This window comes from Morone saxatilis, unplaced genomic scaffold (assembly GCF_004916995.1).
Source record: "Morone saxatilis isolate NCDOM2014 unplaced genomic scaffold, NCSU_SB_2.0 Contig8, whole genome shotgun sequence".
Classification (NCBI taxonomy): domain Eukaryota; kingdom Metazoa; phylum Chordata; class Actinopteri; family Moronidae; genus Morone; species Morone saxatilis.
This window is the reverse complement of record NW_023340257.1, coordinates 14,359,922-14,374,319: the sequence shown is the minus strand read 5'-3', so window position 1 is coordinate 14,374,319 and position 14,398 is coordinate 14,359,922. Positions and strand designations below refer to the sequence as shown.

The following is a 14,398-nucleotide window of genomic DNA, read 5'->3' as shown; positions in this document are numbered from 1 at the left end:
TTCTCTATACCTGAACCAAACTATATTACAGTGCACAGAAACTTTCATATATCCCAATATACCATAGATACATTTCAAGCAGCCAAAATAAGAAATGTCTCACCTTGGGTTTGAGTGAGGTCGTCCTGCTGGGTTGCTTTCATGCTCCTCGGCTTGAGAGGCCTTTAGCCTCTTCCCGCTGGTTAAGTCTGTACTCTGCCTGCTCCTCTTTGTTTTCTGTTTGCCTTTTTCTGCTCCTGAAACTGCGACTGCTGTGGCGGAGTTATGCGGCCTCTGTTCTGATGATCTGGAAATGGGAGTTGTTCTACTGCTCTGAGAATATGCAGATGTTTGAGTGAACACTCCAACAACACGCCCCTTGGCAGGGCTTAGAGGGGTGGCTGGGCCGTGAGCTAAAGTAACAGTGGTGTTTGGACTAGAGTCCACAGTCTGGGCTCTGTTGACAGGCTGATGCTGATGGTGTAAGTGGACATTACTGCTGTCTGTCTCTCCTTGCTGGCTGACAGCCATGCTGATGGTCTGCTGGGAGGGCAGGACGCAGATGCTGCTCGCTATAGATGTCTGCACAGAGGAGCTGAGCTGTGACATCAGAGGAGCTCCTCCTGCCGACTGAAGGACCATTGCCTGATCTGACAGGCCCAAGCCATGTGGACCTGCTTTAAACAGGAGGTTGCTAATTGGCCCTGTGATATCAGTAGAGCTGAGGACTGGGGTGGAGAGGGAGACTGATCCTGGTGCAAGAAGGCCTGTAGCTCCACTAGGGGGCACAGACACAACATTTAACACTGACTGACTGGGGTTGAGACCAGAGACTGTGCAAGGTAGTAGGTGGGTAGAGGAATCGTGACCCAGGATACCAGGTTGGGCAGTACCAGGAATCCTCTGCTGCAGGAGAGTATTAGGATCCAAGTACATAACGCCACCTGATTTTGGTCTCTTGATAATATTTGGGACCTTGCGCTGTGAAGTGGACAGTGTGTTTAACTCAACCAGGCTACCAGGCTGGCCTGGGATGCTAGAAGACAGGTTGATGACGGTCATGTTGGGAGGGCCCATTTCAGACGGGGCCAGAGTAGGCTGGCTGCGGGAGCGGGCCAATTTTTTGCTTTTTCTTGGCTGAAGACGAGAGATAGGCCTCTTCTTGCCGTGAGCAGAGGCGAGTATAGTTGGGGACGAAGTGAGGGAAGAGGGACTTGACACTATGGCAACACTGTGACCCAGCTCGTGTGCCCGACTGGCCTCTGAGACCAGAATCTGGGACTGGTCGTGGGCCTGAGAGGGCAACCCGATGAGAAGCCCTGAGGTGGTGCTGGGGATTCCCGTCTGGAAGCCTGCCTGTGTGGCTCCTGTAAAGGTGTGGATCTGAGAAGGGTGAGGCATGGTGCCCAGGACTTTGCCACCAGCAGGAAATATTTGCTGGGCCGTGGATAGACCAGTATTTAACCCTGTGGTAAGTGTCATAGAGCTCAGCACTGTTTGAGAGCTGCTGTCCATCACTCCTGTGGCACTAATCTTTTGGGTGACACCATTAGGGACAGTCTGAAGAACATAGAGAGGCTGAAACTGCTGACTGACCACGATGAGCTTGTCAGGTCCTGGTTTGATGACTGCTGGGCTGGAAACCTGAGCCTGGGATGGTCCTGGTCCATGAACCGGACTGGGGCTGCCTGCAGCTGTAGCTGATGCTGGGAGGTACTTCTGAGGCAGGGAGGGAGAACTTGGCAAACCAGGGGTACCAGAACTCCTGGGAACATCTTGATTACCTGGAGGTTCAACCACCTGGCCGATGGCAGGGCTGGGAATAAACTGCTCAGGAGTCATGTGACCTTCTGTGACCTGTGTGTCCCTGTTTCCCAAGGTTGTACCATCCCGCTGATTCTCTGATGGTGACACACCTGGCCCCGCTCTTTTCTTGTCCCCACTCTTGTCTCCACTTATTGTCTCTGGGTCAGAGGTCAAGCCCATCATGGTGCGGTCTGAGGTATCTGACATAAGGTTCCCAGCAGTGTGGTTCTGACTGGTGCTGACACTGGGGCTGCGCGTGGTAAGGACAGAGAGGTCAGAGGGCAGCTCCAGAGGAAGATATGGCTCCTCCACAGATATGGAGCTATTCACACTACTTTCCACCACACCTCCACTCTCAGCACTGGGCAGCGGCTGGGAAAAGTCGTCAAACAGAATGTCTTTACGCCGGTTGACATCCACATAGCCCTCATCGAGGAGCAGCTCTGAGGACGACGGCTCTGACTGTTGACCCAGAGCCTGCATTGACATGGAAGGTGTGTTGAGGACGAACTCCATGATGTCTGATGGCAAGATGTTGCCACAGTCATCACTGTTGTTGTTGTCAGAGTCTGATTTAAGCAGGTCTGTGCTGAGGGACAGTTGGGCCTCAAGAGGATCTTGACCCTGACTCTGCGGCTGGGACTTGACCCCGCCTCCTAAAGGAAGACAGTTTTCTTTCTGGTTCTTTCTGCCTTCTCGCGTGTTGCCGCTTACTGCTCCGCCACTGTTGTCAGCCTCCTTGCTCGAGTCATGGGAGTCCGGTTTCTCGGTGTGCCTTTCTCTGCCCCTTCTCTTAGGAGTGCTCTTATGTGGGGTGGACGAGGAGGTGGCTGTAGTGGTTGTGGTGCTGGTGGTGCAGATGCTGGTATCACTCTCTGAGCCATCATCAACGCCATCGAGCTGGCCGATACGCTGCTTGCCTAAAGTCCTGTTAAACACAACAACAACATAAAAAGACAATATGCTGGATTATTAGAGACCACGGAAAATAATCAGAAAAACATTTTGGACAATTATTTTATCAAAATAGTTGCATGTACTTACAAAGCACTCAGCATGTCCTCTTCAGCTTTTCCCTGAGTCCTTTGTTGTTGCTGCTCCTCGTCTTTCAGAAAGCGCTGAAGCTGGGACCCCCTTCCCAGACACTGGTCTATCCCCTCTATAGACGGTAGGCCCTCACCAGGGTTAATTATTGTTCGGGTGAAGTTGTAGTAGTAAGGGTCTTTAACCCTCTGTTTCATTCCGCTGTCTTCATCCTCTCCACTGTCCCCTGACGAGGAGGAGGTGCTCATATCATCTGCTCCATCCACCTGCCCCTCAGCTGACTTCTTACGGCCACCAGTCCTCCTCTTAACCACGGCCCCGGCTCCATCCCCGCTGCCGTAGAAGGGAAGGTCCTCTTCACCATACGAGCGGACCCCATAGAAAGGTGTGAGGCCAAAAAACATGTTGGAGCGCGCACGGGCACTGCGTCGAGGGTAACGCCGCTTGGCTGACCCGGATCCGTCACTGTCGTCCTCATGATGTTTATCATCCATACCTCTGTCGTGGTCATCTTCCGGGCCATCTCCCTCATCCTCTGTGCCCTGAGTGAGGCTGTGGTGGTCTCGGAGCTCGCTGCGTGAGTGCTCCTTGCGCAAATCATCTTCCTCTGTCTGAGTCTGGGTGTCAGATTCAGAGCTGTCACTGCTGCTGGCGGAGGGGGAGGAGAAGAGGGCGGAGCGGGCGGAGTGACGGGTCCCCTGGCCGGCAGGAGAGACGGTGGAGGTAGTGGTCGTGGGGCAGGAAGAAGAAATACCACCAACAGTGCTGGTCCCATTAGGGTCAGTTTTGATATCAGTCTTTAGGGGAGTTACAGTAGGGGGTTTAACGGATCTCTTTTTCTCTCTGGAGGACAACGGAAGCTGGTTTGTTGCTTGTTTGGTGTGTGGCTGGGAAGAGGTCTTCACTCCTTTCTCTGAAGCTAAGCCACCCTGCTGCAGCTGCTGTAAGTTGTCCAGACTGGAGCTGTTCTTCCTTTCAGGACCAGAGTAATTTTCTCTGCTTTTTGAGGATGACCTGTCCCCTCCCTGGTTCTCAAGCTTCTCCCCCTGAGCCTTCCCGTGGGCTTTGGTGCTGTTTCCGAGCACTGGAGTTTTGCTATTGCTGCTGTTGTGAGAGCTGGGGTTCGTAGCATGCGTGTTGGAGCTGCCAGTGGCTTTCGTATTATTGTTGAGAAGGGGAGTTTTGTTGCTGCTGTTGCTGTTTTGGAGACTCTTTTCTCTTTCACGGTCTTTGGACACCTCTCTGCTGCCTGCCGTCTTAACTTTGGGGTGCTTGTCTTTGGCAGCTGAGGCTGCAGCTGGGGAGGCCAGGTGCATGGAGCCTCGCTTGACAACATCATCTTCTGCTGGTGTCCTTGACGGCCACAGTGGCTTCATGGCTGCTGCTGTGGCTGGACCTGATGAGTAATCATTTGATTTCCGTGCATTGGACTTCTGAAATGAAGACTGTGGGGAGCCAGATTTCCCAACAACAGAGTCCTTGTGGAGTGAAGATGGCATTAAATTTCCAGTGCCACTGCTACTCTCCTTTCCTGAGCTGGCCTTTTCCTTAGACTGGGTGATGTTAGAGGTGGGGTTGGACCTGTGGCGAGACAACAAACCGAGACTTGCAGAAACATCCTGATCTTTGCCTCCATGTTTCCCTTGCTTGTCCGTCTGCTTGGTGCTGCCACCTCTCTGCTGACCTGTGAGAACAGCAGTTCCCACAGGAGGGGAGGACTGGCCTGAGCATGCAGGTGCCAGTCTGGGGCTCTTACTGTCACCTCCAGCCTGTTTGGACTGACTGCCAGGGTTACTATCTTTCCCTGAGCCGGAGTCTTTGTTTTTCTCCGTGCCTCTATAACTGGAATCTCTAGATGGGGGTCTACCCTTGTCAGAGTCTCTGCTAGACAGTCTGTCTTTACCTTGGCCTGAGTCTTTTCCTGTTTCCCTGCTATATTGTCTATGCTTCTCAGAGTCCCTTTGCCCTGCATCTCTACTGACCGATCTATCCTTATAACTGGGCTCCCTAGAGGATGATTTGCTCTTATCCGTTTCTCTATTGCTCGACTCTCTGCTCGTCTGTCTCCCTTTCTCAGAGTCTCTGTTTACTTGTCTACTCTTTTCTGAATCCCTTAACGAATCTCTACTGAGAGGTCTTCCCCTCTCAGATTCTTTCAGACCCGAGTCTTTACTCAGTGGTCTCCTCTTTTCTGGCTCTTTGGCTGGTATTTCGCCCTTGTCAGAGTCTTTTTGCCCAAGTTCTCTGGATGATCTATTCTTGTCGGAATCCTTAGAAGCTTGGTCTTGACCTGACACTCTCCCCTTGTCTGCATCTCTCAACCCTTGGTCTCTGGATGGCTGCTGTCTGTTTCTGTCTGTGGAAAACAGTTTACCTCGTTCGTCATCTCTCTGGACTGAACTCTTTGTGTCTTTGCTGAGGTGTTTGGATTTTTCTGGGTCTCTTGCAGGAGAGGGGATGAGAGGAGGGGGTGAGGTAAGGGGTCGTGACAAAATCTGAGGTGGCGAAGTCACACCTCTCTGTCTGTTCAGCTGGTGGGGAGGAGGGGAGAGAGAAGGCGAGCTGTGGCGACGGGAGTCAATATTCCGCATGCTGGGGTTCACCAGAGAGTCTCCTACTGTCACAATCTCATGGCTTTGGGGCTGAGAGGTACCTCCTACAAAATAAAAGAAATGGAAATTGAAATGTAGGTAGAGAGAGGACAATATCAAAATGAACCAAATTCTTTCAAAAATGGTTCTAAATTTAAAAAGAAAATGCATATTTCTACCTGGAGAGGGCATTGGCCTGGGGCCTAGCGAGCGCTGACATGGGGGGTAACTGGGGTGCCGGTTCCTGGTGTAAACCCTGAGCTTGGGGGTGTTGGCAGGGGAAAGGGTGTCAGAGCGCCTCGGGGATTCAAATGGATCAGGAAAGTCTAAACATGAAAAAGGGAGAAATTCACACATAACCAAGGTTAGTTTAACAAACAGTAGTCCCATATACGGCACACACTGTAACACACTGAAACCTGAACTATATAAAGTCGCTATACTCTGTAGGTTACCTGTTATGGAAGGTGGGCTGTGTGCTATCGTGCGATTCTCCTCAGGAGCCATCATGTTTTTTAGGTCAGACTCCACCACTGGAGGGTGACAAACTAGGATCCTACAGGTATACACACAGCGCTTTCGAGCATCTAAAGTACTCCAGTACACCCTTGAACACCTGGAGAGAAGACATTTTATTTAGTTTGACACAATTAACTTTCCTCCAGCAGTTAGCTGTGCTTTAATCGAAGAGAGAATAAAAATGGTGGTACTTAAAATAGCAACAGAAGCCTTTCTGAAAAAATGAAACGGTAAAAAAAAAAAAAAAAACTCACTGGTATCCTACTGGGAAGAGTTTGCGTTTGGAGTCTGAGAGTTCAGTCAGTATCCCCAAACAATCAATGGTCATGGAGCCTGCAAGGATTAAATCAGCATTTAGGAGACACTGGGACTAAGTAAAGAAAATGTATTTAAGCAACATCTAACAGAAATCAACCTACCTATCATCATGTGGACATTTTCAGGCTCCAGTCCTGCCAGCCACTTCCTCCTGAGACTTATGCCCTCCAGGTCCACCAGGATCCTGCGGGTCACCTCGAACCCAGACACCACCTAGACAAAAAATAAATAAATACACAAAGGAAAGGTGAGGAGAAAATTCAGAACATCAAGTCACAGTCTGCCGCAGTCTTAATATATTGATAAGATTTAAATTATAGAGTAAATGATGTGCTTTTCTTACTTCTCCCTTGATGAGGTCCCTGTGCTTTGGACAATAGACTTTCTTGTCCTCCAGGAAGACACAGTGGCACTGGCGGGCGCACATGAAGTGGTAGTTACTGGTGCAAGAGGTGAGGCAGCAGCCAACTGTGGCCCCTGGCTTCTGACACTTCTCACAGCGCTGAATACAAAGCACAACAGCTTGTAAATGTTTGTCCGACAAATACACACTGAAAATAGAGTGGGAACCTGTAACTGACAAAGTGTCTTACCAGCTGTTTTCCCCTGAGAACAGCCATGTGAACATTCTTCAGAGAGCCGTCGTCGTCCTCGAACACCTCGGCAGACCACAGGGCGCAGTTCACATGGGTCCACTCATTCTGACCAATGTACAACAGCCTACCTCCCTCCTGTAACAAACAGGTATGTTACAAGTGACATAAAGACATACTTATAAGTGTTTAAGAGAGCCCAAGCAGATTTCTGACTCACATTAGTGTTCTCGTCTCCGTACTTCAGACACAGAACACATTGCCTGTTATCACTAACACCTGGCGGAGGAGGGAGCTCTGGGCTGTCTTCACGATCTGAAGAGAAGACATCATCAAACCAAGTGACAAGATGTGCAGAGACAGCGTGCGTGTAAGAATTTGTACATATTGCTGACTGCCTTACCAGGGAGGAGTGGGGGTGGTGGGGGTAGCGATGGAGGGAGAGGAGGAGGGGAAGCTGGAGAATCTGGTTCACCGGGGGTCTTGGGTCGGGGAGCTGGGATGATCTTTTTCATGAGGTGGGGGTGCTCAGCACGGGAAAGCTCCTGTCTCTCCTGCCACTGGGCATAGTTGTGGTCCAGGGACGGAGGCAGCACAGCATTCGGGAGGAGTCCGCTGCTGGAGAACAATGGCATACAGAGAAAGGCATTATTAACTGACATCCTATTAGTAACAATGAGTGGGTTAAAATGAGAAGTTGTGATTGTTTTATTGCCAAAGCAACAACAGAACAACCCCAAATAACTTCAAAATAACAGCACAAATCATTATGTGGGTTTACAACTTCAGTGAAGCCTAGGGACATGAAACAGACTCTAAAAACAGAGTGGAGTTTCCCCAAAGAAAGACTTGGATGCTGAAGTAAAGGAATGTTATCATGTTGCCCAATAACAAGTTAACAATATAGCTTTTGTGCAATCTTACTGAACCTAACCTGCTCAATTATTATACATTTGAAAGGTTCTAATAAGGATACGTGCAATATGAAGGGTTGTGTGACAGACTAGAGGTTACTCTCTGCGTGTGTGCGTCTGTTATCATTTCTCTCCCAGCTGGAGTTCAGTGATGACATTGTGCGAATCATTCAGACAGCGACTAAAGATGCACGAGATATTTTGGAAAACACTGACAGGGTGTTTAATCCCTCAACACGATCACACAGATTATATGCGCTGCTATATCTCAGGATTTATTTTTTATTTTTCCGAATAAGATATAAAATTCCTCTGAGTAGTAAGTGAGTAGTGACACCAGCAATAAATATCACATCCAAGGAGCTTTGCCAAGTGTAAGTTTTGCCAAGTCAAGCAAGGCTGGTGAACTGGTGTAATGTGAAGTCTCATATTTAGTATGCCAGCACAGACATCTACACAGGACTCCAACCAACGATGGCCACAGGATCCACTGGATGGATGGTTGGTTTCCTGGACTGGAGCAGTGATGCATAACGCAAAAGACCAAACTGACAAGTAAACCACAATTAGACCACAAATATCTATCAAAGAGCCTTCAAGTGAAATGCGACACTGTTACGGTTTGCCTCCCACAATGCCTGGAGGATAGGCAGAATAAATGGTCTGGGAAAGCTGAGAGCACAATATAAGTGAGAGAGTTGATGAGTGAGTGAGTGAGTGTGAATGAGCGGGCTTTACAATGTGCAGCAAAACCACAGAATTCATTTACAAAGTGAAGAAAGTGGCTATGAGTTTTGAGCTAATCCTTCAAATGATGTCAGATCATAAGCCTGTTATCTCTCTAAACAGCATCAATTATTCAATATGATAATTTCATTATTTCCATTGATGGAAAGGCATGTGCTCTGATCAATATCTGCTTCTCCCCATAAATAGGTTTCAGGTAACTGCTCACATTCAGCTGCCTTCATATGGTAAGAGATATGCTCTTCGCTCACCATGAGGTTGGGCACAAAGTAGACGCGAAGTCAAATCAGAATTTCTACTTAACAACATGATGAGATTTACTGTTGCTAAGCTAACATTTGCTGGTCACTGACTTTTTATATAGCTATCCTATCCTAACTGTAGCTAGCTAAGATTGTGAATTAAATGCCTATTCACAAAGTGTTTAACGTGTTATTAAGAGAGAAGAGGTAAATTTCTTCCATCACTGTCTAACTTACTGTTATCTCACTGGTTGTGCTGCAATTGAGGTCAAAGTTGAAATAATAATAAAAAATAAAATAAAATAAAATAAAAATAAAAAGTTTGAGCTCGTAGCAATTTTGGGTGGCGTTCCCCGCAACGTGAAATCCCTCCACCTAGTTGGGTGTCACAGCTCTCCCCAGAGGAAAACAATGGCAGAGCCAGTGCAGAGCAGTTTTATCGCTGATCATCTGTTGCAACCTTTAGTCGAGCTGAACTACAGCGAATGGGAGTTGATTTCATTGATCCCTTATTCTCTAGTCAATAAATACAGCACACAGAAATATAGATGCTGACGATCTTGATAATCACAGCAATCAGTGACATTGTATCGGCCTTCTCATCATCTATTATCCACTTACATTCACCACTAAGCTCTCAACTGGGCTCATTAAATCAGAGAAACTCTGGAATCAATTTCATTACATGACTGGGACCTTTAATCACAGTCACTGTCCTGAGATAAGCCATGGTGAAAGAAAGCCACTTCACTGATCTACTCCACTCAGTCGCTAATTTATTAAGTTGTTCAAAGAGTCTCTTTTGGTGTTTGAAGTCATGGCCGAAAAAGCATTTAAGTTGTTATTCCCAAAACTAAACATCACACAACTTAGTCACTCAAAAAGATAAAGTGACTATCATATGAAATCCTGATCTTGCCCCTTGGCTGTTATTTGCACTAAATTTACAGTCAACCCACACATTTTATAAATATTAGTTCACTGCTTTCTGGTTCCCTCAGATGATGGTACATCTTCTGCCAAAGGAACCACATCTTACTTCTCATTTCAATAATTATAGACCTAAAGTTCTTGAAAACTGCAGTTCTTCCCCAAGCTCTTTGGACGGGTTCACATTACAGGAGTATTACATTTCGAATTTGCTTCTCTGTAATTACAAACATAACTTGAGCTACAAGTATAGAAAATATAGGCACATCACACACTACTATATAGAATGAGAGCACCTCCTGCTAGGGGGTTGCTAGGGGGTGTTGTTTAAATATTGACTTTCAGACTTTGTTCACATTAGTTGGAGCTTACGTTTTAACTTCTTGTCCAGTACTTTTGCCTGATTGTATGGCTGTACTTGCAAACTCACAACAAAATTGGTATGAAAATTGCTACGGTTAGTCCATAAATCTACTTCATTTTCAAATAATTACATCATAACACTGCAAAAGTAATCTAGAACCAGCTGGTAAAGATAAATCAGGGCTTACATAACTGTAATGAGTTACTCAGAACAGTTGGATACTGTACACTAATAGGTACAACCTCTGGTATTGACTACAGTGCGATAGACACTTACTTGGCAGAGACGTTTTGCCTTTCCCAGAACCTGGACTCTTTCACCTTGAACCATGGGAAGATTCGGTCCATTTGCTGAAACAGAAAACATTCAATGAAGTGTGTTTATCACACTCCTAAAGCATTTGCACAAATCTACATCTGGGGCAAAATGGTAGTGAAACTGTAGCTTAACAGAAGGGCCCAAGCTTGATGTCATCTTGACCATGATACTTATATATGCGTAATAATAACACAATAATTACTGTGTTTATATGTGTGTGGGAAAGAATATGGCATCAAACAACAACAAATAAAATGGGTACAAGTACGCTACTGTCACTGAAATCTGTGAGTACCTGTGAAATGCATTTTGTTGTGTTTTTAGTGGACTGATGTGATCCATATGATTGAGAAGTTCTTACCCGAATGAAAAAAGACTTGACCATACTGTTGGCTTTCCTGCTCTCAGGCTGGCCACCGTCGCCATTGATGGCCGTCTGAATGATTCGCACAATGTCATCACTGAACTCCAGCTGGGAGAGAAATGATAACAGACGCACACAGGCAGAGAGTAATTGTAAAAACTGTGAAGTGTCGATAAACTTTGGTGGAAAGGTCATTACAGTAGCTGCCTCTGTTAGTTATACAGCACAGGGCACACCACGGGTTCAAGAGACAGGGACACATAGAATACAACAATTATTTTAAATACAGACTGCTTTGAAGAGCTTGTGGCAAATAGACTTTCTCATGTTTAGCAAATATTTAGCCATGTTAGCTTGCAAAGATCCCTCCCATCCGCTCATACACATACAGTAAATGTACATACATAACCTCCTTTTGACTAAAACATAGAAAATATACACCCTTCTTATATGGTCTGTGGTAAAATGCACTAGGTCTAGTTTGTCATAAGAGCAGAAACAATTGCTTAAAAGACAAAAAAGATCCTTACCACTGAATTATAGCGACCTTGATCCATCTTTTTCTCAACAGATTCCAGGTCTGGAGGGGAGTCACTGGGAGGTGCAGGGGTGACTTCTGTCAGGACCGGAGGATCTGGTCCCTCCGGGGAACGACGGGAAGGAAGACTCTCCTCTGTCTCTGGATTCAGCTCTGGAGGCTTCACCGCCTGCCCCAAAGCCAAAGAGTTACACCCTAAGTAAAGATCTCACCATTGTGCTCATTTAGCTGTGGTTACAACTAGAATATGTCTGTGTATCCTTCAGTGTTTACTCTGTATTTAGGAGTGCAGCACCATAATAAAGTAAGGTACACTACAACTAAAAGAATGAATGAAAATCATCTCCAATTTACAGCAACATGTACGGAAACCACAGTAGTAGAAGAAGCAGCGGTTTGTGTATCTGACCTGTCTGTAGCGTAACAGGTGTGAGGATGTGCGTGAGTTGAGAAGTGCAGTGAGGACGTGGCGAACGCAGCCCTGAAGCTCCCTCTCCAGCGCTGTCCTCCACTCGGCAGGATGGTGTTCGGTACATTTGGTACACGTGTAGGCAACGCTCTCTGGCAGCTTTGATAGCAGCTCGTACATTTCATCTGGATGACAGGCGAAAGATGACAGGTCATTATTGCTCCCATTATTAGGTTTACCGTCTTTCACTGTCTTATCAAAATGACAGCACTCACAGGACAGCCTGTCAGTCAGCTGCACACACACTGACAACTGACAAGGAAAATGCAACAAGTGATGCTAATCACTAAATACAGTGTTCTACTTGTGAGGAACACACAGTAAACTTGATGATCTTCTACCATGTCTTTTTTGGTGGCCTACTGACCTGTCAGATTCTCACACTTAGCGTGAACCCAGTGCTTGCAACGGCCGCACTCCATCATCTTGCTGTCGTAGTCATCGTCATCATAACACTTGTCACACAGTGGGCAGAAGTTTCCTGAGAGAGGGGATGGTAACAGGTAAAGTGAGGTTAGACCAAGGTTTCAAATTACAGGTCAGAAATCATTCTCTTTTGTAACCTTGTGAGGCACCTGAACTTGTGTGATCACAAAAATCACACATAATCCATCTTCATAATCCAAGATAATCCATTTTGACAGGCTTTAATCTATGCGTTTGTAGTACTACAGTGGTACCGGACCAGCGTCCTTTGAGGAAGTACTGGTAGCTACGGTGGTGGGCTGTTATATCAGAACTGGAGAGTATTTTTTCACTGCATGTTGAGCAAAGAACGGCACTGAAGGCTTTTCTTGATAGAAACTAACTTTCGCTCTTCTCCTAACTGGTTTCGGTAAGAGTCTGACTACATTATATGGTTCACTGATCTAACTGGTTAAAGTTTGCCTATGATACATGATGACAGATGGATTGTTCATCCAATCACCTATCAAGTATGTTTTGAAAGTTTCCAACTACAACTTCCTGGATGGTTGTCTGTAACAAACCATCTGGCACAGTCAGGTTGTTTCCTTTCATCTCACAAAGAATACCACTGCTGTATATACACTGACTACTTAACAGTGGATTTTGGGCTCCTCATGCTTATAACCTACCTTTAGCAAAGAGTTTGGCACAGTCATGACACATGGAGAAGTCATGTGACCACTGGGCATCCCAGGACTTCCCGGGTTTAGTGGCTCCACAACTCTTACAGCGCACACACTTGGTGCAAACCTAAAAAGAAAGAACACATAAAACAAGGTGGTGACAACATGGAAGAAACCTGCAAGCAGTTGTGTAAAGAGTAGGAATGGTGTTTTCATAGACACTGCCTGCGAGAGGGTCCCATGAATGTATGTAGCACAATCGTGAGAAGCAGGACGAATGTGTGAACAAAAGGAGAGGTAAGAATGTGTGATAATGGTAAAGTTTGGTCAGGCACTGGTGAGACTGTTACAGTAACATAAAGGTGAGAAGGTTGGAAGGAGTCGAAAGGAAGATGGTGTGTATCCATACCCAGACTCTCTTCTTCTTGGTGGGTCTGGTAGGGTGGTTGGGACCCAGGCACTCCGGGTGATAGCTGTTACGGCACTTATCGCACTCTAGCAGCTGCTGCTACAGTGGCAGAGGCCAAAAGTGAGATGAGATCATTTACATATCAAACGAAGCAACATTCAATTTTTTAACACCCATCAAACAACACAGTGCTGTTCACAGCAAATTATGTACAAATATGTCCCTTGGTGGTTAGCAATCAGTGTTGTTTGGAAATGAATGAATGAACAAGTTAAATGCAATATTACAGTGTTTTTATAAAATGATCAGTTTTATGCAGAGATTTAACTACGGTGCTCCCGCAGATTTATTGAGGGGCACATTTATAAGGGGCTTCAGGGATGAATGAACATCATTATCAAGAGCATTTTTATGCAGCAACAGTGTGAGCTGTATAGAGCGGTGCTTGGCAGGTTTTCTAGACAGCCACTTAAGTGGCAAATGCATACAAGTCTTTTCTGTGGCTTTAGGTCAACATGATCAGAATACACATACAGCTATGCTGCAGAACTTTTTTTTTCCTTTGCAAACCAAACTATACTTGAAACCATACTAAAAATAAAAATCCATGACAAGTTAACAACTGTTTTATGAGGCTTCCACTCTCTATTTGTCTGGCAATGCAACAGTGTTGATGGTAAAGATGCATTTAAGGCACCCTGTGGAGTTTTTGACCACTAACATGTCACCCCTGTTTTGTTTGTTGTACATGCATTTACATTGAAGTGATGTGATACACATTTCTGTTTCACACTGTTCCACTGATCTAGAGCTAGAAACGCAGCAGGGAAGAAGACCGCTAGCAACATGGATGTCAACAATGCAGGCTTCAAACGTTTGAGAAAAAAAATTGGGCTTTGCAAATATTTTTTTGAGGAAGGAAATCCACTCAACATGTTTGCTAAACCTTAAGGCTATAGAAATGGGAAAAAATGTCAGAAATACTGACTGTCAAAAGAAACTTTGTTGGTTTACAAGAAAACTCCAAAGGGCACCTTTAAGAAGGATTTCAGATTATGCGAGATCTGATGTATCAGCAGCAGTTTGAAATTTCAGTAGCCTCATAAGAAGCTGAGATTTGAGGCTCTCAAGGCCGTGCTCTGTTGTGGCATCACACAGACCT

General features: G+C 46.0%; 1 protein-coding gene across 4 annotated transcripts in view; it reads right to left on the bottom strand.

The window, feature by feature from the left end:
* Positions 1 to 14,398, bottom strand: part of kmt2a (lysine (K)-specific methyltransferase 2A) — a gene marked incomplete at its 5' end in the record, with an annotated part of 29,555 nt that overhangs the window by 6,981 nt on the left and 8,176 nt on the right. For 2 of the 4 annotated variants that reach the window (XM_035680649.1, XM_035680650.1), the window contains 17 exon segments: positions 104 to 2,713; positions 2,830 to 5,485; positions 5,600 to 5,746; positions 5,876 to 6,036; positions 6,194 to 6,272; positions 6,359 to 6,470; positions 6,601 to 6,759; positions 6,851 to 6,988; positions 7,071 to 7,165; positions 7,254 to 7,468; positions 10,324 to 10,397; positions 10,727 to 10,837; positions 11,260 to 11,436; positions 11,677 to 11,861; positions 12,104 to 12,217; positions 12,834 to 12,954; positions 13,237 to 13,335. In XM_035680649.1, the coding sequence (XP_035536542.1) occupies positions 104 to 2,713; positions 2,830 to 5,485; positions 5,600 to 5,746; positions 5,876 to 6,036; positions 6,194 to 6,272; positions 6,359 to 6,470; positions 6,601 to 6,759; positions 6,851 to 6,988; positions 7,071 to 7,165; positions 7,254 to 7,468; positions 10,324 to 10,397; positions 10,727 to 10,837; positions 11,260 to 11,436; positions 11,677 to 11,861; positions 12,104 to 12,217; positions 12,834 to 12,954; positions 13,237 to 13,335 (7,253 nt within the window). 4 annotated transcript variants of the gene reach the window in all.